This window comes from Cardiocondyla obscurior, linkage group LG04 (assembly GCF_019399895.1).
Source record: "Cardiocondyla obscurior isolate alpha-2009 linkage group LG04, Cobs3.1, whole genome shotgun sequence".
Classification (NCBI taxonomy): Eukaryota; Metazoa; Arthropoda; class Insecta; order Hymenoptera; family Formicidae; genus Cardiocondyla; species Cardiocondyla obscurior.
In genome coordinates this window covers 9,230,246-9,255,538 of record NC_091867.1, presented here as the reverse complement: position 1 = coordinate 9,255,538, position 25,293 = coordinate 9,230,246, and the positions used below count along the sequence as shown (strand labels likewise).

Sequence of the window (25,293 nt, the reverse complement as noted above, 5' to 3'; positions counted from 1 at the left end):
TAGATAATTTCCTCGCGATTTTATTAACTTTTTTTTTTTTTATCTCGGAAGCGTTTTTACTGTTGCTCTCGCTCGCCGCGACGCGAGTCGCGACAGGTCCAGCTTTTGCGTATCCGCGGCCGCGGGTCTTTGAAACGGAACGCTCAACGAAACGGGAGAAGAAGTTAATTACGCGTCGTGCTTTCGTGCCCGTGATTTTTCAGTGACGCTTTAATACCGCCGTGGCGAGAACCGTGCGTCAAAGCCTTTGCTTACCGCTGTCGCGGACGTAATGTCTACGGAAAATTCGATAATTTTACGAGACAACAAAGTAGCCCAGAAGAACTGTGTCTAGCCCTTGTGCTTAACGTACCGTGGCATGAGTTACACGACCGACCTCCTGGTACCGTATCGGATTATACACATCGTTCCGAAAGTAGTAAAAGCAATGTGGGACCACGGTAGGTGGTCGGAAAGGCAGCGAAGAGGTCGGTTCCTCGCTCCAGTAATCGCGAATCGTTTGTCGTACAGGATGATGCTTTAAGAAGTTCGATAGCCCGATATTTTCGCCCGATAAATATATGCGAAGGAGCGAAAACGGTGACGGTCGTGTCTCGGTACGAGTTTTTTTTTTTTTTAAAAAAAAAAGAATAATAATTTATTTCGCAGATCGTCGCGGAATTTTCGTGGATCACGTACGAAAATCTTTCTGCCGCGAGAATTATATATACCGGCGATTAGAAAATTTATTCGCCGACGAGTTGCGGGAGTTATCGCGCAGTTATCGCCGCGGTTAAGTTGGGCGTGAACTTTGCGAGAGAGAAAATTTTGAGCGCTATCATGCCGCACGCGAGACTTCGGGGAACGAAGCTATTACTGGTACTTGTCGCGACAGCCATTTAACGGCGTCACGATAAGTTTACGTCTGACATATATATCGCGGGAGGGACGCGGAAGCGCTAGACGCAGAAATCGTGACGGAACATCCGACGCGTTAAAATAGACACCCTAGAAACTGACGCCTTGGCGTACCCGCTATCTGTATCGCGACACAGTATCCGAGATCGCGATGCGCGGCACCGTCGCACGTGTATCGTACATATATTTAGGTCTTCTGTCATCGGTTCCGAGCGATTTATTAGCCCCCGAGATGCTGCGCGACTCTACACGTACCGCAGATTTAGTTCGTTTTACGAAAAATAATTTCACATAAATTTTAATTAATCTCTTTGATAACGTACGTGACGGTTTCGAAGCGCGCGCCGACGACGTCGTCGTTCGTCATACGTAGGTGCCGACACAGATATCTTTTGGGGATAGGAAAAAAAAAAGTAAAATAAAATAAATTACCTTTCGCGAGCCGATAATCCGTTTCTGATAGAAATCGCCTGTCGCGAGTACTTTTATGGAACGATATTGACCACGGTACAATGCGTCCAGAGTCACCCAAGCTTGTGATTCTCGATATTGTCTATCGATAACCACAGTCTCGCTGTCATTCCGAAAGTTCATTCAGCGTGTCAGCAAAAAAGAAAAAAAAAAGAAAAAGGAAAGAAAATACCTGGTTTCGTTGTTTCGTAAATTAAAACGCATTTCTGAGCGGAAACAGGGAAGAAAAAGACACGTCGCAGTTTCAGAACTCGCGGCGACCACGTTTTTGTAACTTCGCGACGGACAATTAGTTTTCCTGGAAAAGTCGTTGGCATTATTTTCGTTCTGCGAGACCTCCTTTTTTTTTTCCTTCTTTAATTTTACGATTCACGTTTAGAGAGTAATAATTATACTTATGACTGCGTTGTGAACACAGTGAAAGTGGGATTGAACAGCGAAAGTGCGCTATGACAGTACAGCCGCGTTTAAAAATGCATTTCGCCGCCGTGCAAATTCACGGCACGGGCAGTTACGCGGTGTCCAGTTTGACAGAGGCTCGGTCGTCATTTTTCGCATCGTAAAATGCCTCAGTACGACGACAGCTTTCTCGACTCGCCGAGATTCCGGCGGCGAACTCGCAGCTACACGGTGCAAAAACAATTTTTACCGAAGTCGAAATCGTTTCACATCACGACGACGCCTTTGCTGCTGGCCGTGACCAACCACGCCAGGACCCTCTCCGGTTCTCTATCGACTTGCAACTTGAAAGGTATGCATCAGCTCATCGGAAAATATTAAAGCGCGCGGAAGTAACTTCTTCAACTCGTCAACAGCGATTTACATTTAAATACTATTTGAAATCTATATCTATATAAGGCGTAATCTTGCATTTGTATTTATCTCGCGATAACGGCGCATCAAGTCTAAATTCATTTTACAGTCGAGCTAACCCTTCGCGCAATCCTCTTCCGAAATAAGCTCGTTTGCTCCCGGCAAATCTCTCTAAATCGTTCGCATTCTGATCTAATTATTCGTTCGTTCTACGCGCGCGAGCTCCGTTGTGCTCCGTTGTGCAGGTTGGTTAAATTCGCGCAGCTCGGGTTTAAATAATTTCACCTTAAAGTGCGTTACGATCCACGTCGTGCATTATCGCATTAAGCCTTACATGCGAAGGCATCTCGGATAATTACTAGCTCCGCGCTGTCAATCATATTAAGCACCGCATGCTCATCACAGTATACCACCTTTGGACCATTAACGCGTCGTTGTTATTACGGGCAACGCGCGCGTCTCCCTCGCAATATAGACACGACCGGGGGTACACCACCCAGTGATTTCCCTCTAGACTCGAGGCACGAGCAAATTGCTACGTTCGCTATCTCACGCGTGTCGCCGCTCACGTCCGCGGTTCCACAAAACGCTTTTCGTTCGCGAGTCAACCGACGGGATGATTTTCACCCGTGAGACAAATGTAAATTGCAAATCGACGATTAGTGTCTTAATGACGCGCCGACTCGACGTCTAAATAATGAATGTACCCGATTATCGATTATTCAGGTGAAATGCGCCGCTGGCTCGTTACTTGAGATTGCAGATAGAACTGTGTCTTTTTCTGAAACTTGATGTGCTTTGATAATATTTCCTTATTGATTTATTCGATTTTTAATTCTAACGATTCGATAAGTAAATTTTGGCCTTTTGTTTGGACTTCGTCGGGTTAAAGTTCGTGACTTTTCGCGTGAAGGCTTGCTAATTTAATCGGTCAATGTCACTCGCAGACCCCGCGTTTTCGTAGGCGCTGTTCCGGTTTTGACGTGTCAACCCGCGGGCGATATTTAGGGGAGGCTCGGTTGTCATGGTACTTTAGGATAGACCTTTGATAGCTGAAATTCACCGGATAAATTTATCGGTCTATACATAAGCGGGCGCACAGTATCATTATCATCGCGCGGTGGTTGCCGCGCGTAAGTTGGCGTTAATAAACACGAAGCGGACCGACAGACGTAATTACCGTGGAAATAAATTTTGTCAGTGTCGTCCAGGAAATTAAACCGGACGAACGGAATTTGTTCGAGCGTCAATGACATTGCGAATTCGCAATTTCGATAACAAGCAATTCGCGTGATATATTAACGTGACATAAATCGATAATTCGCGAGGCTCGCATTGTGCTCGCACGAGATACGCGATAATATTGCCGGCTATTTTCCGCGTTTGAAGAGGCATTACGTTTAAAGTCCGGCGGGAAGCACGTATTTTAAAAAACGCTGAAGCGCGTTACCTTTACGAATTCCACGTTTCATTTTTGTATAATATGCGAGCGTTTTCAGTGATATTGCATTTTGAAAAATACGAGCAAATTATGACGCTAATTCAATACATTATAGAATTTTTGATAATTGGAAAGAAGTTTGATAAGAATTTGAAACGCTGAAATATTATGAAAATAAAAGAGAGTTAAATTTTTCCGGATTTAAAAATTAGATGGATCCTCTAAGGACGTTTCGCTTCAACGCCAAATGAATCTCGCTCGTGAACTTTCTCCCGGTGCATTTCTAATTCTTTGTTATTAAATCTCTATGCTCATTGCCAAAGCGAATCCATATTCATGAACAAAAAGTACTGCTTTTGAAGTATGCACGAGACTCTTCCATAACATCCGGTAAAACCCTCCCTGTTGTAATAAATACACTCTCGACGAAAGTCCTGGAGCGGTTTAATCCGTGCTCCAGAAGCTCCGCGTAGGATTGCGAGAAGCATCCTGGGGGACTTTCATGAATAATAATTTGTTGCCGAAACGCAACGTCAATATAAATGCACTAGCCGGCTCTCTTGCATTCGATATTATAAGAATAATTACCCGCATGGATGGTTTTTCTCTTATTCCCCAAAATTAGCCTGTTCTAACGTTATTATTACTATTTTTTTAATATACGACAATTTATTAAAAAAAAAATAATTTATACATTACATACAAAACGCAGGTATGTTCTAGGTTTGTTCTAGTATTAAAAAAATAATTTATACATTACATACAAAACGCGGGTATGTAATTTGCTGAAATATTTCCGCGTATAATTTTCGCGTACTGTAACATCCTCTAAATCTCACCTATGCGCAAAGTACGATGACCGCGCGTTACGTAAAAAGCTTGAGTTACAGCTGGTCATACGTACGGACCCTGCTTCTTGTTTGCTCGCTCGGTTACGTGTTTAGATAAATCAGATCTCGTGGGTACAGATCGGCGCTTAATGCGCCAATTGGAGATATATAGGAGCGCGGGGGCCTGTTTTACGAGGGCGTCCCGACGCCCGGAGGGTGCAAACCGCCACTTAATCAAGACATTACGCGAGAGTTTCCTCCGCGCGGAGAACCCTCGGGCCACTCTTTCCTCTGGGGTCGATCTTCCCTTTCCGGCCACATAGATTCTCCATAGGTGAAAACTTCTCGGAAACCTATTTGCGAATAAACGGTGCCTTTCGCGTTCGCGGACGACGCAAATCTCTTTTTACAGACGCGCGTGTGTGGCTGCAATATAAATGTTTGCGTTTGAAAAACTGGGGTTTTTTTTCCACGGCGCGCTTTCGATAGCCGGCAACGTTTTATGTTTTTTTTTTTTTTTTTTTTTTTGAAATATATCGCCCGGAATGCACTCTCGTGATGACAATTCGTAATCTACGTAAAGAACTTTTTTTTTTGTTCCATCGATTTAACGTTATTTTTAATAAAAACGGGGAAACGTTAACATTTTCAGAGATATATTTGCATACATACGTATGTTGAGCTTTAATTAAGTTTATTTAAATTTGATTTTTATTAAATTTTAATATCATACATAAATAGAACGTAAATATATTTTATTTTGTTTTATTCTTTTTTTGTTTAATTAACTAAATTACTCTTTCATAACAATTTGTACAAAAAAAAATATAAATTCCTTTTCCTCTTCCGTGAATAATTAGCGATTTTAACACACGTGTTTAACAGTCGCAATTTCTAAATATCTTGGATCAAACGGACGCGAAATTGTGTACGAATGGTTTCTACTGATTTACACTGAAAAGAGAATTTCGTTTTTGGTATGCAGTTTAATTGCTGATCCAATGAACGCGGAACGACGAGGGCGCACGACGACGAGATAAATGCGCGCAGGGGGAACTATTTACTCTTGTGTTTGTATTAACTTCCGCAGCCAGTTCCATATGGGAAATTTTCAACAACGAGTAAAGGGTTGAGTACTACTATTAACAACAGCTACACGCTGTACACGCAACATAAGTTGCTTGTAAAAGCATGTAACGACGTGTTATTGCATCGCAGAGGGAAAATCAAGTTCAATAATGGTATTTAGTCGTCGTTGGTTCAATTAATAACGCGCGCATTAAGTAACGCTAGTCTAATTGAAAAAGAAAAAAAGAAAAAAAAAAAACCCGCGTTAGATCGAAACCATAATCTAGTAATTTTAACATTTCCGCAGCGAATAAAAAATAGCACTTTATCTCAGAAAAGTTGCTCGCGACGTAATCGAACGAATCGTTTCCCAACCAGGCTAATTAAAAATAAATAAATAAGAAGTTGAAAACCCAAGAATTCTCATGCGGTTCGCCTCGCCGGCGATATGGCTTCCATTTTAACTCTAACTTCAGTTTAATTCGGTCCCCGGTCTCCCGGTAGTTCTGCTTCTGGTGGGCGAGACAAGCAACCGGTTAAATTAAGGTTAAAGTTAACCAGTTTGGATGGAGCTGGCTATTAAGGACGAGGAAAAGAAGCGGGAGATAGCGGAAAAGGAGACGGTAACGAGAGGGGAGCTCCAGGAATTCGTGTATCTTAAGCGAGCGGAATGCGATAGACCTGCGCTATACTTTTTCCGGTGTTTTAACGAGTTCTCCCTTTCCGGCGATATGATAAAACTCTCGCGCGGTACTTTGTCGAGGGAGGGGGGTTAATGCAGCCCTCGTGGCATTCACCGAGCGTGTCTCGAACAGCCGATGGTTGAATTTATCGGTGCGATAAGATTGACGTACATCTTTTTAAGTACCCGTCGTGAAAACGGCCGACGAAGTGCGCGCGGGTGACGAGAAATCCGCTTCTCCGCGCCCGGGTGAAAGGAAGAGCTTAGCGGCGTTCTGTCGCGCCGATAAATTTCCGGGCAGCGAGAAAAGGCGGAGGGAAGAGGGAAAGGGTGAGTCTTTCGCTGCAGCGAAGGTGCTTTTCACGCGAGTCTCTTCGGGAAAGGACCGGCTTAGGACGCGTCTCGTCGTAAACGTGGGGAAACGCGGCTTCGATGACGGGAACCACTGTCGCGGGGTGAATCGGCCAGGCGAGGTGAAAAGGCCGCGTCACCAAAGCCTGAATTCGGATTTTGTGTACAAGCGGGGTGGGCCGGCCAGAAACCGAGATGCATTCGAGGGGCCGAGGGGGAAAATGCCGGAATTCCTCGCCAAGGGACGGCGGGAGGAGACGAAAATAAATGGGAAAGGAGCCGTCTGTTATCCCTTTCCTCCCTGTTCCTCGCTATCTCTCCCCCGGTATTTTCTCTTCTCTTACCTTTTTCTCTTTTCCCCCTTTTGCGTTTCGCGCGTCTTCCGCTCTTCGCCTTTCTTTCCGGTCCGTCTCCTCGCCGTCGTTTTCCTCCGCGCTGCGGCCCCGGCTATACGCCGTTCCTCCTCTTCGCCGGTCGATCCTCGTTCGTGCGAGAACTTCCGCTCAAGTGAATCTTTACGAGAACGGATGCAGAACGCGATGTAGACGCCGATAGAGCGAAAGATACGAAGAGATAGAGAACGTTTCTACGCGCGACGGCAAAATCCGCCGCGTTTACACGTAACGTTACGGGCGAGATTTCCAACTCTCGGTTTTCGGAAACGCGCACGCCTTTTTTTTTTTTGCGGCGACGGGGGCGTCTGGGACGACGTTGCGAAACGGAAATCGACTGCCGGGGCAGTCGTTGTTGGATCGGAAGAAGTTAGGGATAGGAGGGCGAGCCCAGGGTGTAACAGCACCCTGGGTGCTCCTCGTTAACAAGCTGGCGAACGCGGAAAATACGTTGCTACTCGAAGCTGAAGTTTCAAAGGATCGGCGGAGCACGCTGAGCGACGAAGTGCCGTTAGTATTAGGAACGCGAAAAAAAGTGACACCTCATTAGCGCGGTAATCCCCGGGGGATCGCTAATGAGATTAATTACCGGGCGATATATCGGCGCATATTACTGCCCGGCGGCAGAACTTAATAGCCATCGATTAATCGGTAATCTTTTGTACCTGCGCGATTACGTAAAGGCGCTTTCGAGGGCTCGAGACTATCCGCGCCGTTCGCGGATGACAATTATACTCGCAAGTACCTCGTTGAATTACGTTATTCCAAAAGGCGCAGCTCGACATTCGCACGGGAAAATTATATAGCGGGAGCTCCTCTCGGCGCGATCTTATCTCGATGTAGTTTTTAATGACACTTTAAGTAATTAATTAAAAGATCGTTACCCGCTGCAAAATTTCACTCCGCCGACGGTCTTCGGAGTTAAGTTTATCGGGAGGCACTCAGAGCGCTTTAAAAATGAATCCGACGGAAGAGCCGCGTTGCACGCGTGTTCGTGGCACGTACGTGCGCGAATTCAAAGATTCTAAGGATCGCGGTGGGATAGCCGGAACCTAATGGTAGACGGGAAGTTTTCCCGGGAACTCATTAAAGTTAAATTAGCCGAGAATGCTACCTACGGCGGGATTTGGCGAGTGATTTTGAACCGTTTCGACAAACGGCTTTGCGTTTCGACCTAGACGGCGATTAATGCCGCCGGTCGACCCCGGGCTTTCCCCGTGTTCGGTTCCATCGTCGTCTTCGCCGTGTGCGTTACGCGCTCGAAAATTTTTCCATGGCAACGTCGAAGCCCTGATCGCCTGACCAATTCGGGGGAGTTCGCCCGCTTCGTTTATGCAAATGGGAAATGTTAATTCGGATCAATCAGATCTGTTTTCTCGGCGCGGCGGTCGTGCGAGCCGACGCGCGGCCGCATCCGGCGTTTAAAACGTGACTGGAATATCGAAGTCGCCGCGCTTCGTTACAAATTTCCCATAATCAAATGGATGCCACGGGTTTATCGGGGAATCGATATCACGAGGCATAGCTCGCATTCGCACGTGCACCGGCGAATATTTATCCGTCGCACACAGTCCTCGACCCTTCCCACCTGGATAAAATATCGCCGCAACGCGACCCTAAGTCTATATCGCTGCCAGTGCATATCGCGCATTCGCTTATATTTATACGGTTATCGGTAATGACAGTGACCCTCAAATTGCCGGTCGGTTCGCGCGCGATTTGCATAATTCGCGCGTACTCGCTTGGCCGCCGTTAACGCGCCGGCTATTACTCGAATGGAAATTCGTCTAGCTGTTCCGATTTCGCAGCTGGCGGGTTGGATCTGAATCTAAGCGATCGCAATTACCAGCTGCGAGATCAGAACAGCTAGACGAATTTTCGCTCGATACCTCGCCCGGAGTTAATCGCAGTTTATCACTCGCGGGATAAATGAGACGGGAAGGTAGGACGGTAGCCGCAGGACTCGGGTTCACGCGTGATTTCCGGGCGCGGTTACTACGTCCGTACTGATGAACCGCCGTGCCGTTCGTCTGCTTGGAAGAACTCGCTAATTGCCAGCGGTGTATATGCACAGCGCGACCGCCAGATGCAATTTCAGTGACCGCGCGGCGAGTCCGAGGTCCGTCGCGGGCGGAAATGTCTGACAAACGGGAGAATACCGTTGTCGCGCATGCTACGACACCGGAGACGCGTACTCCCAGAGGGTGACATCGGTTGGCTTTCTCTTTTTATGCGCCGCATCGCTTATCCCCCTCATTCGTTACAGTCGCGTACGTTAGGCGCGCCCTGCGGCTCCTTTCCCTCTCGATTTATGACGTCTTCGCGAGCGCACGCGATCCCATTGCACGACGAAGTGATCGCGTGTGCGCCGATATAGCGGTCGCGTTCGCGTGAGACATTGACTGCATTCGTCAAGAGATACCATGAATGAATACCGAAGCGCGCGGTTAAGAAACGCGAGCCGTCACGCGACATCACGCGACTTTTATCCGACGACGGAAGCGTCGTTATCGGAGTAACTAAAAACGAGAGAAATTTTCCGGCTGTTCACGGGATCTCGTTGCCTTCGAATTCATCAGAAGCGCTTCTGGTATATTTCGTTACGATTTATTTACGCGTAATAATACTTATACTTATTGACGATAAATATCGTACCGCCGCGTATCAACGTCGCGCGGTCGCTTCTTGAGGTTTTCTTCCCGCAGGCCACCGATTGCTATTCTCAGAATGTTCCGTCTGGCAACGCGGGGCTGGTTATTGTTTTCCGGAAATGAACCGCGCCGGGGCGCGATATATGTATCGAATCCAATGCTATCCAATCTAGTTGATATCGTCCCTCGGACGTATCTAGCATGAAGCCATGAACGGTATTGATTTCAAGAGTATCCTCGAAATACTCGGGGACTTACTTTAATTAACGGTATCCAATTATTGGCCATTTGATAAACGGCGGCCGCGCTGGAAAAGCAAGCGACGTAAGGGCGCTTTCGCAGATAATTTCACCTTTTCACGCGGCAGTAACGCACCTTTTCTTACGTTCTTCCCTTTAACGCACGAAACTTTACTATAATGTATTCCCTCTCCGGCGTATATACTCGTCGCTGAAAACGCCAGGTGATTTATTACACGAAACATTTGAATATATACGGGGGGAGGGAGGAAGGGGGTAGATGACAAGGAAAAGATTTCAGCGGCAACGTCTTCTGACACGTGAAGTATATTAAAGCGGCAGCGCAAACGTTGGGAGGAGAACACGCGATAAACTCTCGTAAAGTTCACGTCGCGTTTACGAAACAGTTCAAGAAGGACCTTAATCGGCGGGCCGACGGCCCGAGATCGAAATTTTAATACAAAACTGTCTTGAGAAGTCGCGACGACTGTTTCTCGGCTTATTGAAATGTCGATTTATAATTAATCGCGTGTTACTAATAGGATGCTTTTCGCGAACGTTCGGCCGACGTCCAAATTGGCGAAACTTGAATCGAAAGCCGCGACGCGACTTGTGCAAGAGTTATGATATGGCCGCGACGGTGATTCAACGGGAAATTCGCTAACTGACGTTCCTGCGCGCCGGAACGGCAAGTGAAATCGACGACCGCGACTTCTTTGAGGTCTCGAGTCTCGATAACGTCGTCCGTTTTCCCGGCCGACTCGATTAAGTCGCCGTCGCAGGTGGTCCGCGTCTCTATCGCCGTAATTTCTTTTCCGTAGAGCAATTGTTTCATTTCTCCGGGGCAACATTCTAAGAGGTATCGGAAATTAGAGAAAACGACGTGATCGCTTTACTGCACGAAGTTTGAAACGCGTAGAACCGCAAGACGGGAAACGCAGCGAGAGCGCACGCGGGATTTAATCGCGCAGCGTAACCCACGCGTGGAAAAATATCGTAAGAAAGAATCACCCCGCGGTTGTATTAAAATCTAAATAAAATATGCGCGTCCCAGGAGATTGCAATCGAAATCGGGCTTTATATATATTTATTAACGGGGGTGCTCCAGCCGGTGCAATCTGCGCCGTTGTCTCTCACGTTATTAGCGGACTTCTTTTTATTTCGCGCCCGAGACGGAATCCGTATAAGCGAGAGCGAGGCATTAATCAAGCCCTCCGCTGGCCCTCGGAAAGAAATAGACTGCACTCCGCCGATCGATGCAGCGTGGCTCATTTATTATCGTTACTCAGAAATTGCGCTGGACTGTTACGGAGTGGAAAGATTCTGGGCTTTCCTTCGGCTTTTCGCCTCGCAGGTGTAACATCGAAATGTACTTTACTCGCGCGGTTAACGGGCAGCCCGCTTTCGCGACGTGCGGGGGTGGCTCGCGCAAACAAGAACCCTCGGATGCTCTCCCGCCTAGAACGTCTGCATATGAACGAAGCTGTTCGGCGCTCGCGGGCATCGTCTCGAGTGCGCTATTGACTCCGCGATCGTTTCATTTTGCAAATTGAAAGTCGTACGGTGGAAACGTAGTTCGAACGAATTCCGGCTCTTCCTCCGCGAGGCTTCGCGCGCTGCAACTTGCGCCTCTCTTCCCCTTCGGTTTTTCCAATCCCGTCGGGCAATGATATCTCCGGATGGTGCCGGGCGTTCCCTCGAATCGCAAAACACGTCTTTTAGAAAATTGTATACCTCTCCCGGTTGTTATTCGACGAGCATCGGCGCGCGTATACGTTTAAGCGACCCCGCCGTTACGCAGTAATTTGGCGCGTCGTGTGTGTTACGTATGAAAATATCTCCGCGCATTATTATGCTAATTTATCACGTATTAACATGATAAATTGATCGAAATGCAAATACGCCGCGCCGGACTCGAAAGTTATTCCGCTTGCGCCGTGGATATTGCGACGGCACGAGCTTTTCACGGTAAATGTTTATTTAATATATCGCCCGCATATAAACACCGTTATTTTCTTAATTAAAAAGATTGTTGATGTTTAATTAAGTGGAATTAATTAAACGCGATACATCGTTTAAATTCCTGGCGGCGTGCGCGAAGCAGCCTGGTGGTATTTTCGCGAGAGTGCCGCTTAATTGCGACATCCGAATTCTTTTTTTTCTTTTTCTTTTATTTTCTCTTTGATCATTTATGCGCGACGTGTCTTCCGGCGCGCTCGAGCGACTTTGGACTTTATCGCGTTCGGGAGCGATGAAAGTTTTGATGTGACTGGGCTCCGTAAACTGTATCGGTATACTTTCCCGTCTTATCGTGCCCGCCGCCGAACACGAGAATCGCTCGAGAAAATCTCTGTACTTGAGAGGAGGAAAAATAGGAAGGGAAAGAAGGAGAGACGCGGGGATATCGTCTTACGTCGCGCTTTCATCGGAAACGGATAATATCCCGCGATGTACAATAGAAGCTGGAGCCGATATCTATAACGTATTTTTTTTCTTTTTCCTCCCTTCCCCCTCGACGATTTCTTTCGAGATGCTCATTACGTCAATTTACGACGACGTTTTTCTACGGTGCCGCGATACGCGAGATTTTATTTCTCCCAGCCCGACGCGCTTTCACCGGCCCTAATTTCGGCTCGCTCGCAGCTTCGAGGTTTCTTTTCGCTGGCACACGCGAGTTCGACGGTAGACAAAACATATTTCCGACAGGTCTGACGGACGCGAAGTTTGCTCCTTTTTTATTTTTTTTTTTTTTTTTTTCCTCCGAGCCTTTTTTCGATCCAGCACTGAAGAGCGAAGTACCGTCCCACTTGTATTTATCTTTCCAATAGCGAACCACCGTGCACGTCCGCGGAAGGTGGAATAAGTGGAAATTAAATCCCGGTTACCTCCGCGAGCACCGTAGGGGTCGATCGCGAGATACTCGCAAACAACGGAGATCAATGCCGGTGAGAGCAATCAATAATAATATCCCGCTGTCCCTCGGAATAATAAAACGCTTAACGCGCAGCCGGTGCTCTGCGACTGTCCTATCGGTCTTATTGTTAGAACCAGCCCGGGAACGCATTGTTCGAACTTTTTCGATTAAAACTTTCACGGTGCCGTTCCTTTTTTTCCCCCCCCTCCCCTCCCGCGTGGCGAAATGCAGCCGAACGATCATTTACGTTTTGCCTGTCTTCGAAAGTAAATTGTACAGATTCGCTTAAAGAAAAGAAAAAGAAAAAAAAGAAATAAAGAAAAAAAAAAGGGGGGAAAATTGTCGGATCGAAAGTTCCTTTGATACATCGGTGCGCTGTTAATATATTTGTGCTCTCGCACGAATAGAATTTACAGAATTTAATTATTGGGCGAAATGAACATTTCAGGGATGAATATCCCTCTGTAATTTTTATTCCGTTCCGACGAAGTTATCAAAGCAAGTTATAATTAACGGATTTATGTGCAATGTATTTTCACATTATTTGATAGCCGAATGTACGTACAACGCGGGCGTGATTTTAAAAAAGGGAGGCGCCCCCCCCCCCTCTTCGCGGAGAAATCCGCCTGTAAATTTTATCTCGGGCTGATACATATACCCGACGCTAATAAACGCTTTTTAAATTTGCATTTAAATTATTAGAGGAAATTGTATATTTTGTACGGTAATGCTTTTAATATTGAATAATAGCGTCGGATATTAGTTATTATTCGAGGCCGAATTATTTGGTCAACTTCGATTCGGCCAAATAAATGGAACGACTTTATTACCAGTGTCTGCATCGCGCGATTGATCGAGTCATTCTGCGAAAGATATCGCGGAAAATGAAGGAAACCATAAATTTCGTACTTTCGCTGCGTCCCCTTCTCTCTTTCTTTTCTTTTCATTTTTTTTTTTTCTTCTGATTATTTAATTCTTAATAAACTACTTTTCTGCCGACTTAAGAGTTTAATATCAATTATACGAGCGCACTTCGATTCGTTACTCTCTTACCCTCTTAAGGATGAAAATCTTTTCAAGATTGTACTTTAATCACTTAATTTATTTATGAAAAATTTGCTACGTATTAACAAAATGCGACAACGTATTACTCTAATACGTAATAATAGAAATGATATTTTTATTTGTCACTTAAAACAATTTTTTTTTTCTTTTTAAGAAACTACCTTTATTAATCAAAATGGGTCTTACGTAACTAAATGTTTATACGGAGCCACTCAATTACGCGGTGTAGGCGGAAATAAAAACGATAACCGTGCGGTTGCCCACGCCATTAGCTTTTTATTTACCATGCTCGCGACGCAGGTATGTGCTTTTCCCGGCTGTGTAGGCGCGTGTAATAAAATACTGCACTCCCTCACCCTCGTGCCGTTTTACCGTTAATTGCAATCGCGGAGAAAGCGTGCCGGACTGTTTCCCCGTAAAATACGTTTATCACTCCCTTAAAGTCGCAGCGGCGCCGCCTTTGTGGGACCCCATTAATACGCAAATTACAGCCGCAAGTTTCTTCGTGTCTCCCGGTCCGCTATCAACCGGTTGCTTAATTAACAGGCAATTTTTCTTTAAATATCTCGACTATTCATCGACGCGCGAATAAAGATCGGGTCGAAATAAAGCGGCCCGAGGCGGAGACGATTCGGCAAAACATTCTGACGAGGTAAAGCGGAATCGGAACGAGCGCACTCTTACATAAATATAACAAATAGCTAAGATAAATAAAGTGGAATATTGAGAAAATTCGCGAAGGAAAAGATGTACTGAAATAAAGAAATAACTCGGGCTTAAAGAAAAAAAAAGGGGGGGGGGAAAAAGAACATTGTGAATACTCGATATTTAATGTAACTTACGTCTTTGTCGCGCAATTTAAAATACACATATATACATTATTTTATCGTTCAACTTCCGTAATAAGTAGTTTCAGTTCTAAAATAAGAGAGAAACTGAGCGGAGGAAAATTTGTCGTTTTGCGGTCTGTCGTTTCGCGGTAAGAGAATAATAGTTCGGGAATTTCAGGGCGCATCGCGAAGCTTAAATCGGAAAGAATATAGGATCGCATTTTACGATCTCGCGTATTCTGAATTTTACGATTGCTTCGGATTGGGGGGAAAATAGCGTAAAAATATTCGAGGGCGAAGGCGAGGAGAGAGAGAAAGAGGGAAATACGCGAAGGATGTGTTTTTGTTGCACGTCGGCGCTGACGAGGGTGCTGCGGGTGGGCCATCGACCACATGGAATTCCAGTCGAAATATCGTCCGGTATTGTCGGCTATTATCAGTCGTACAATTGTTACTTTGCGGCTGCCGTATGGGTGAGTGCATACGGCGCAATTCGCGTTGACATAACGGAACATTCGGCGAAATTTCCGCGAGCCGAGGGTAAAAAAAAGGAGTCCCTTGTACGTAAACTTCGTGAATTTTTAAATAAAACTGCTATAAAATACGAGCCCGCATATAAACGCCACTTTCTTTGTTCTTTTAACCATTTCTTTTGTGCTTTCGGAATTCATTTTTGCAAACGCGAATGCGTTGGCGTGACGTTTATTTAGTTCGCGTTTTTGTCCGATATAAACCATCACGCGTATGGCTTCTTGAAAAACTCGTTCTTTTCGTACACGGCGGGACTCCGATAAAACGTTTCAAAAGCCAGATTTCACGGTCAGATATATCCCTTAAAGTCTCGCCGGGAAAAGTTCCTTTTTTTTTTTTTTCCTTTTTTCCTTTTTTTTAACCAAATACAGAAAAATCCCAGGAGAGTTTCTATTTTCCTAAGCGTAAAGATTTATTTTCGGCGACTTCTCTTTTCGCATTTTCAAAAATTCGCGAATCGAAGACTTCGCTTGCAAAATAATGCAGTTCTTATAAGCAGTAAAATATAAAATATTTTATTTAGAGAAAAAAAAAGAAAAAAGAATTAAATAAAACTTATCGAGAATATTTCGATGATTTTTAACGTTTTCGCCGGTGTATGCACATGTCTTGCACGAGTGGAAAAGAGCGCGAAAAGTCACGCACGAGAATCGGGTGTCACGAAAGAGGAGCCAGGGCGCTCGTGAAAAAGAGGAGGAGGAAGGGTGGGACCGAAAGGGGGATCGTGTTCTCGATTTCCATCCTGTGAGACTGTAGATACCCGAGAAGTTTGTGAAACCGCCGTCGTGCTCACGGGTGTCTCGCATCCTAAATAAAAGCCCAGCGCGGCGGCGGCGCGACTTTCGACCGTTAACTTTTAAGGATGACGTAGAGACAGGCACGCTCTCGAGTGCAGGCACGAACTTCCTATAAATTTTCGCCAACTTTTGCCGCTCCATTTGTTAGTCCCTGTCGCGCAACAAAGGGCATCGATCAAAGTGTTAAAGCGCTCGTCGACGCAGCTCTGCCCGAGCCTCCGATTACGAAAATAGCCGTGCGATACGCGGACGACAGGTAAATCAACGCGATCGTGACTTACGAGTGCCGAGCGGAGAAAAGGGTCCCCTTGAAAATTTAAAGGGAATTGGAAAATTCGATTTCGCGCCACCTGCGCGTTAAATCTCTTTCCCATCGACGTGTCAAGTGGAAGTAAAAAATCATAAAAAGAAAAGAAAGAAAAAGAAAAGAAAGAAAAAAAAAAAAATAACCCAAGTTATACATCGTTATAACATGCGCTCTGAAAATCAAATAGCCGATTACGTCGACGATTACCGGGGCCGCGTCGGGAACGGACGGGACTTCCGATCGATAGATCGACGTGGTGATTGACGTGCGATATCGCGGCTGTTTTTCTTCCTCCACCGGGGTCTAAAATTAGTCGGGTCCTCGTGCCCGGTCGCGGTTTTCCTTTTAAATCCCGCGGCGGAGTACTACGATACGCCGGATAGCGGAACGAGGGAAATACGCGGGGGAGAGGAAGAGACTGACGCGCGAGGGACGAGCGCGAGGAAATGTTCCGGGGTAAGAGGGCGATAACGTGGAAGCGAAATAGCAGGTAGAACGATAGGCGCAGATAAGGCAGCGCGAGCGAGACGGCGCGATCAAGGCCGGCGCGGTACAGAGGCGATCGCGCCTCCAAGCTCGCGCTCGCCCGGCCCAAGTTAGTTAGCAGTCGATGCGCACACGCGACGCGGTCCGGACGTACGCCGGCTCCTTCCTCCGCTACGCACACTCGCGTCGCCGACGGCACGTACGACGGTCACCGCGTAGGGAAATTGCGGTTTCCGTTTACGAAAGCCGGCCCTTTCTCGGCCGGCGCGGTTCTCGAATTTCCGCGGCTCGCCAGCGATCTCGAGATCGGCGTGCGTAATCGCGGTCATCGCGCGCTCTCCTCTCGCGATTAAAAGACATTTTACGAGCCTGTGATTTAACTGCCGAAACCGAGTCTTTGTTCCGATCGTGTACGTGATCCCTCGCCGCGCGGCGAGGAGATGCAGTTCGCCAGAGCGTGCCCGTGAAGCGCACGACGTTTCCGGCAAGACGGAGTCCCGCCCGAGGAAGCAACGATTTGCGAGAGTTATAAATAGGTAAATAACAGTCAGATCTTAATCGCGCCGCAGCGTTTACGAATCGCTTGACGTATCGGGATATGCATCGCGAGGCTTAAAGTATACCCGGCGGATGCGAGGCTCGGCGCCGGATCCGGCGTTAACCGCGGATCAATCGCGTAATGCTCGGCGACGAGGACAGGATGGCGTTTATTAATAACTTCGTGACAGAAGTGACATGTGCGTAGACGCACGGCGGTCTCGAACGTCGCTGCCGGAGATGCCGGCCTCTCCGCGTTTGACGTAACGATAAATCACGGCCGTTCCTCGAAGCGAGGAACTAAGCGTCTTAATGAAGCTCGTCCATCGATACGATTGCGCGGAGGTAAAGCTGTGAGTCACTCGCTCGGGCGCGCGATTTTCTCTCCTCGCGATGATTCGCGCGAAAGAACCGCGCGACGGCGACACGCCCGTTTTCGCGTCGTCGTCGCCGAGAAAAGTTCGACGAAGCGACGCGAAAATATCCGCGAAAGCGGTATCAATTCCTTTTATACTCTCAGAAGTTTGCATTTGTACGCTGTCGCGGCCATTACTCTCCGCGGAGAATGAAAGAAAGCGGAATGAAACTAGTATATAAATCAGCCTCGAGAAAACTTGGCGCGTCTGATCGGATTTTATTATAACGATCACGTTTCTCGGCGGAATAAAACTTTAAATTCGTCAATTCCTCTAATTAGCGTATCCGCGATACGACAATCTTAACAAAAAATAAAATTTTATATTCTTGCAAAAATCTACGCAGGTGTTATTCTGTCAATCTAATAGAGTTACGTCACCGCCCGGTCGGAGAGGAATCGTCTTAAATATCCACGCCGCGCATATGTACATATATTACGCATAAAATCCACGGCATAGAGAGAATTCAGAGATGAGATCATTGAGAGTGGACGAAAGTAGGCGGCCAGTCGATTCAACCGGCGGCATTTAGAAGGTCATGCTTAAGTCATCGGGCGCGTTAACGTCGTTGTATTTTTTCCTTTCTTTCTTTTTTTTTTTTTATTCCTCGTCCCATTTGCCCCGACGAGGATTAACGTCGAGTTTCAGGCTGGGGGTGGCTGAATACTTTAGTTCCCGGATACGCGGATTAGTCGGGAACTTTTTCGCATCCATCCTTCGTGCCGCCGCTCGTGCAATCTGCGCCGTGTATCTCCCAGTTTGTTCGGAATCGCGTTGAAACGCGTTAAACAACGTCGAGGGGCGGCTGCGGCGTTTCACGAATCGCTGGAATATAACATGCGAGATGGATCGCAAAGTTTCATACGTCAAAGGCCTTTTGGGATGGGAGCCATTGTCACGGGCGTTGCAACTTAAGACGCCGCAACTCAAGTGCTAATTAGCCAATTAACTTGCACCGGGCGAGATTTGCGTCACGTCTACTCGCGACGTGGCGTATCATACATTTTCTCGTGTGTCGCGCTACCGCGAATCTATAAATGGATGTTGTCGGAGGTGTTTTCTTTATTTTTTAATTTTTTAATTTTTAATTTTTTATTAATCTTTTTATTTTTTTCTCTCGTCACCGAGGAGGGAGCTTCTGCCGGACGGCTTATGCTTTATTTATTTAATTATTTTAAACATCGTTTGTCGAAGTAAACAATATTCCGCGAAAACATCTTGTTTATTTCAATTATAAATTTAACATGTTTTCTATCACGTTCGCGAATACGACTCTACTTCGCGATAAAATAGTATTATATTCGGTCGGTTAAATACATGTTTTTTTTTAATTACTTATCGCGAAGAATTATATTTAATTCGTATTGTTCGGTATGTATGGTAAATAAATCTCGGGTGATATTAAATATAATTAAATTAGTTTGAACGTATGATTACACTGATTGCACTGTCTGGCGAGCGTAAGTAAACGCCATGCATTTTGTTTCGCGAGCGCGGCGATACGTAACGCGAGTCTCCGTTTTCGTAAACGTAAAATGAGCTATTAAGTGCACCTGACTCGACGCCTCATTGTTTATAATTGCTGCTCGTAATTCCTACGAGCTGCCACGCGACGTAAGTCGCCCGACGTTGAATTCTTGATCAACTATTCCCTCACACTTTTAAAGATCTTAACGCGGCGTAACGCGATGAATTCAACGCGATACACCGCGACGCCACGTGATGAAGTCGTAACGCGAGCACGTCACATTATTTAATACGTAGAAAGCCCCGCTCATCTCTCGCGTGCATCTCGGAAATTAATCCGCTTACAGTTTTTTTGATTACAGCGAAAACACTATGCTTTACACGTGAAACGGCTTTTGTCCATTTAGCCGATAAATCTTATTACGATAAAACCGGCGCAGATTCCGCGCCGACCGGAACGTGCCGTGTGTATCGTGCTGCTTGGCGATTAATTAAACGAAACGATCAGATATGCAAATCCGCCGACACCTCGTCGAACGATCTCGATCGAAACTAATGTTTCGAAGTTGCCGCATTAGCGAATCAACCCACCGTACAGGAAAGTACTCCGAGGCTCGGATCGTGTCTTGGCAAAGTGTCGTTCGCGTTATAATTATTTTGTCATTAAAATTATTACTCCTCCGCCTGGGTGGTTTATATTTCGAGGAGCCCCCGCGCCTTCGTTACACCGCGCCAGTCGCGCCGTAACGAAGCAGTTAATTAACGCATCCGTCGGATATGCAAATGAAAAAGTTGCAACTGTAAATGGCGAAATTAATTCACGAGTTTTTGATTCTCCCCGGGCCTTGATCCGCGAGGCGGTTTTACCTCCATATTACGGTATTCGGTCATAGGAAGCGAAAACCGTCACGCTAAACTAACGTTCCGGTTTTCCCTGCGTTTTATTTCGAGAATATATGTATACATTTTATAGAACCGTCTCCCATTGCGCTCGAATAAATTGCGAAAGATTGTATTTTTTATTTATTTATTTATCTATTTTATTTTATTTTATTTTATTTTTTATTAAATCTTATTTTGCTGAAACGACGCGTACTCGCAGACCGTGCTCGGATTTGCTAACGAGTCCGTCTATTGCTCACAATTTGCACTTACGTCAGCAAACGCTTTTAAGGATGCGCAATTATTAATAATAGAACCGATCGTTTTTCCTCGGCGCGCTCCACAGTGACCAAATCGTTAATTAACTTTGAAATTCCTGCCGTGCGAAATAACGATTCGTGTACCCGAAGAAATTCTACCGTCACTTCGCCTGATTTATTTTCACCGGAAGACTTTACGCCCTATCGTGAATTATGCTCTGCTCTATGTACCGCGTACGCGTATATGTATATGTCGCCGGGTACATGATCCTCTCGGAAGTTAGTTGGAGACTGGCTCTTGTAGTTCCTGTGATGGGTGGGCTCTTTTACGCTCGCTTGTGTCTAGACCACATGTTTCGCACACGTGTCGCATTATTATGTCAATCGTTAACACGTGCATAAATCCACGAACGAAAGAAACTTCGGTATGCCGAGGGCGCAACAACGACGCCAGATAAAGATAGGCGCCGGTCGCTAGTGTAAACCGCCGTCAGCTCGAAAATATTTCGAAATATTTGCCTCCGCGGATAGAAGAATATATATCTCTCTTTCTCGAATGAGACTCCGGTCACGTAGCTAGAGATACCTTTTGTAAATTTTAAACATCCTTCCTTGGGAATGACATTAATGGAAAAAAAATGCTTCTCAATAATTTTTATCACAGCTTGTCACAAATCGTCGTAAATTGCCACTTTTTATGCGCGCGAAAAAAAAAAAAAAAAAAGAAAAAATATATTTTGCACACGTAATGTAAATTATTTACGTGCACGTGGTATAATTATGCGTGTAATACCGCGGTCGTCATTATACATATTATTTGTGATTTTATATGAAATTAATGAATCGCAAATTATTCGCGACCGAACGTTTTTACGTGAATATGCTTGCTATTATTTTACCGCGTCCCGGTTTGCCTGCTGAAACACGAGTTATGGCAGTGTTAGCATTTTCTTCGTCGTGATAAAAATTCCTACGTTGCGAGACTCGCTTTCTCGAACATAATTACGTGTCGCTTTCGCATATCGCAAAAGAGACGATAAAGAAAAAAGGAAAAAAAAAAAAAAAGAATTAATAACGATATAAATTTATGCTTTTCATTTTTAAATGCTTACGTTTGCGTTCTGATGTATAAAGAACGGACGTACGTAACCACAAAATGTAAATTCTCTATTGTCGTCAATTCGTCTATGTATGCGTGCGATGACGATAGCAAAAGTTTTAATCAACGGGAAGTCTCATCAACTGGCAAAGATAATTAAATATTTTTTTCTTTTTAATATAAATTTAATTTAGAGTAGAAACGTGAATAATGTATTCATCGTTAAATATTATAAAATATGAAAAGGGTTTCAAATTCGGGTTACATGAAAAATTAGAATTTTTATTCATTATGAATATCAAAGCAAATAGCTTTGTTGTGTACAATATTTTTTTCTTTTTTTTTTTAAATTCACTCGGAAATTGTCTCCGTATAATTAAGACTCGGTGCATTGTCCTTGCGTCCCGTGTCACCTGGCTGCAAAAGCGTTCATTATTAGGTATTTCTCTCGAATGCTGGCGCTTTCTTGGAGAAGCTTGTCCCTTGTCTCTTTCAATATCGCAGAGGATGAGCCTCGTCTGTAATGAATCTGCCGTTTCCGGCGTCGGTTATATCGCAGCCGACTGCTTTTTTCGATTAAGGAGAGAATACCGCGAATATTTTCAGGAGAACAGTAGCTGGTCTCATCTAGTTAACCAGAAGACGTTATTACTATGTTTCGTATTAAATATTCCGTATTAAATTTTTCCAAACGCATCGCAAAAGCGCCCAAATGATTTAACAAAGTTTAATAACACGTAGAAAAAAATGAGGGGAAAAATATTTACGAGCTCTTTTTTTTTTTTTTTCTTGATACATTTTTACGGACTTTTTTCGATAGGGTACGGCACTATATTTCTAATTTAGTTACGCGTTATCGTATTCGTGTATAATATAATATAAAAGCAAAATATGACTCTGTATAAGGCCAGCGTATTTTATTGTTTCGCGTCAGATGCGACACTAGCCGAAATCCAATACTACACGCAGTCGAGAGCCGCCTATATTGATTGGCGATATTTGACCAAAGAAGAGAAACCGCTCGTATCCCGTGTTTTTCATCCGTCCGCCCTCCGTTTGAGGGTATTTCTCTCTTCCGACGAGGGTCCACAAACATTATAAGGGCGCCGAGCTTGGGCCTTTAATGGATCCACTGTTTGCATCCCGGCGCGGAGAAGAGAATATCGGGCGGATACTCTCTTTCTCGTCTTGCAGCCGCGTCGCGCTTCGAAAATCAATCTCCCTATCGCGTTTGCGGGCTCCGCGGCATCTCCGCCCGCATTTTTGCGATTGCATTCGTTCGCGGAATCGTTCCGTTGCGCGATCCAAACGCCTCGGGGCCAGACGGCGCCATGGCTGGCGCTTGTAAAGACCGTCAGCGATATTCGGTGGCTTATTAAACGCCGGGGATAGATACACCGTAAAGAGAGAAAGAGAGAGAGAGAGAGAGAGAGACGCGTATCGTGGGATTTTTCTTTCGGAAAAATTTTTTGAGAGGCTCGGCGGCTCTCTTTCCACTTTCCCAGCGATCGAGATTAACGTATGACGCGTGCAAGTGAATTTAAAAGGCTGACAAATTTGAGAATTAACATCGCCGGGGTATGGGATTAACGTAAACGCATTGTGCATTATTATCATTAAAATCAGCTTTGTTCTCGAATTATGACAATATTCATTGCCTCACTGCTAATCAGTCTAATTACCTGAAATATTCTCGTTGAGCATTTCGCATAAATTTCATCACAAAACGCGTCCCTTTCTCGCCCCCTCCCTTTACCTCCCCTCCCTTCTCATTGTCTCCTCGGCACGCTTTTACCTGTAATGCATTATTATGAGATCTCGTAATTTGATTTTCCGCCCCAGAACGAGTCCGGTGCAGATGTTTACTACTCCCTGTGCTAGTTGGTCCTTTAAATTGAATTAATCCCGTTGTGTCTCGTAAAATTCTTAGTTTTCCATTAAACAGTACTCGCAATTAATTTCTCGATAATGATTTTTGCTTGCTACAAGCCTGCACTTTAAGTCGGAACAATGCCCGCGGTAGCTACCCCTCTCTCAAAGCTCGCATCTTTTTTTTTTATTTCTTTATTTTTCTTTAATTACTTTTCTATTGCTGGTTTCTCTCTGATGTCGAAAGTAAGTCTGTTTTGTCGAGAAGACCATTGTAGTACTTAACATTTTGTGCGAGAAGTAATTGAACACGCTCGTCATTAGTAACGGACAATACATTCGGGAAACTTTTATTAATTTTAATTTCGAAAGACAATTTATTCGTAAATTGACTTATTGTATTTCTATTTAAATTAAAAAAGATTTTTTCTTTTTCTTTTTTTTTTCTTCTTTTTATTGAATTGATTTTGCAGTGCCATGTGTCACGTTAATACGCAACATTTAAAATTATAATATTAAATCAATGCTTCTTACTAATTATAACATTATTATAAATGCAAATTCAGTCGTCACATTTAAACTACGTAAAATAATATATTCTACATTATTTGATAATTATTAGCGAATATAATAATTAAATTAAAAATTAAATCTGATTAATATCCAGAGTAATTAAAACCCTTGTAAAACGACGATCTCTTCGGTCGCGCGTTTGCCTCTTGGGTCTTGCGCGTTGTAATTATTATTCCAAACTTTTCTTATTAAGATTAACGCCAATTGCGTAGACAGTGGCTCGTTCGTCTACGCAGCTGCGGCGAGGATTAAACGGTCATGATTCTTATCGGGAACCACATTTTTATCGACGCTTCCGGAGTAAATCTTCGTAGCTTTACCAAGTTCGCGGGGGTACGATGGCCATTAAGAGAACTGCGGCCGAGCATCGATTCTCTCTCTTAATTCAGGAAACGACATTACTACGCCCCCTCTGCCACCGACCGGCACCCACTAATATCATCGTCGGACCATGAAATTCCCAGCTCGAAAACGGCTCGCAGTATTCCGGCACGGACGTTAAAGACCCCTCCCTTTCGTAATTGCATCGTTGCAAGCGAAATGCGCGAAATGGTCGCTTTCCCGCTCGAGGAAGCCCGTCGACCGCGCGTTTCCACCTTATCTTCTCGTGCCGTTAGCCCACCGAATGTCAATTAACCGTGAAAATGCTCGTGGATTTCTTGGCCTACTTTTCCGTCGCACGAATTATCTTTTATAAGTTCGAGTTCTCGCGGCGTGTTAAATTTAAAAAAATTGGTTTCTGCCTCCTTTCCTTTTACTATAATTTTTTTTTTTTTTTTTTTTAGTATTTTAAGGAAATATCAACCACGCCTTGTGCAAAAGTTCTCTCGTTTGCGCCGTGGATATTATTTTCGATCCAATATCTTCCCACTTCTTCGTTTCCGTGGACTTAAAAAAGTCGCCGGGGATGCTAAAAGCGCGATTTCTAGCTTTTCCGTGTAGCCGGTAAATATTAAAAGATCCAATAAGAATATAATAGAGTTGCGAAAACGGAACAAAGGCGACGTTTCCTGGCACCGCAAAGTTGTATCGCGGCGATGGTATAACGTAATTGTTTCCAAACCGAGAAATCTCTTCTGCGTCCGAGGCTTTCACAAAGTTTCATCGTATTTTGGCTGCCGGTTTCGGTCTCGCTCACTAAATTTAGTTCACGTTGTCCGAACCCACCATCTTGGAATAATCCTCTTTCGGCGTTTAAGCTATTTCGAAAGCCCTTTAAGCTCCGGGTGCGCTCCTTCATATCTCTCATCGTCTCTCTCTTTCTCTTTATGTCTCAAGGACCGGACTTTGAGTCTGATTCACATTCGCGGCTGCCGAGCACTTGTCAGCACGGCGTAATCATTCCGAATACGTGGCGGGATTTCATATTACCGTTCCTAACACTTTGCAGCGTTTAGTTTGCATGGATTCGCGTATGTTTAATCT

At 45.0% G+C, this 25,293-nt stretch overlaps 1 protein-coding gene across 10 annotated transcripts in view; it reads left to right on the top strand.

Annotated features, from left to right (window-relative positions):
• C3g (C3G guanyl-nucleotide exchange factor) overlaps positions 1-25,293 on the top strand; it is a 54,118-nt gene that overhangs the window by 8,233 nt on the left and 20,592 nt on the right. For 2 of the 10 annotated variants that reach the window (XM_070654775.1, XM_070654771.1), the window contains exon 1: positions 692-2,119. The exons of 1 other annotated variant lie outside the window; for it this stretch is intronic. In XM_070654775.1, the coding sequence (XP_070510876.1) occupies positions 1,933-2,119 (187 nt within the window). In that variant the 5' untranslated portion in view covers positions 692-1,932. Of the gene's footprint in view, positions 1-688; positions 2,120-17,175; positions 17,302-25,293 lie in introns of those variants that run through there. 7 more of the 10 variants (XM_070654778.1, XM_070654774.1, XM_070654777.1 and 4 more) reach the window with 5 other exon arrangements.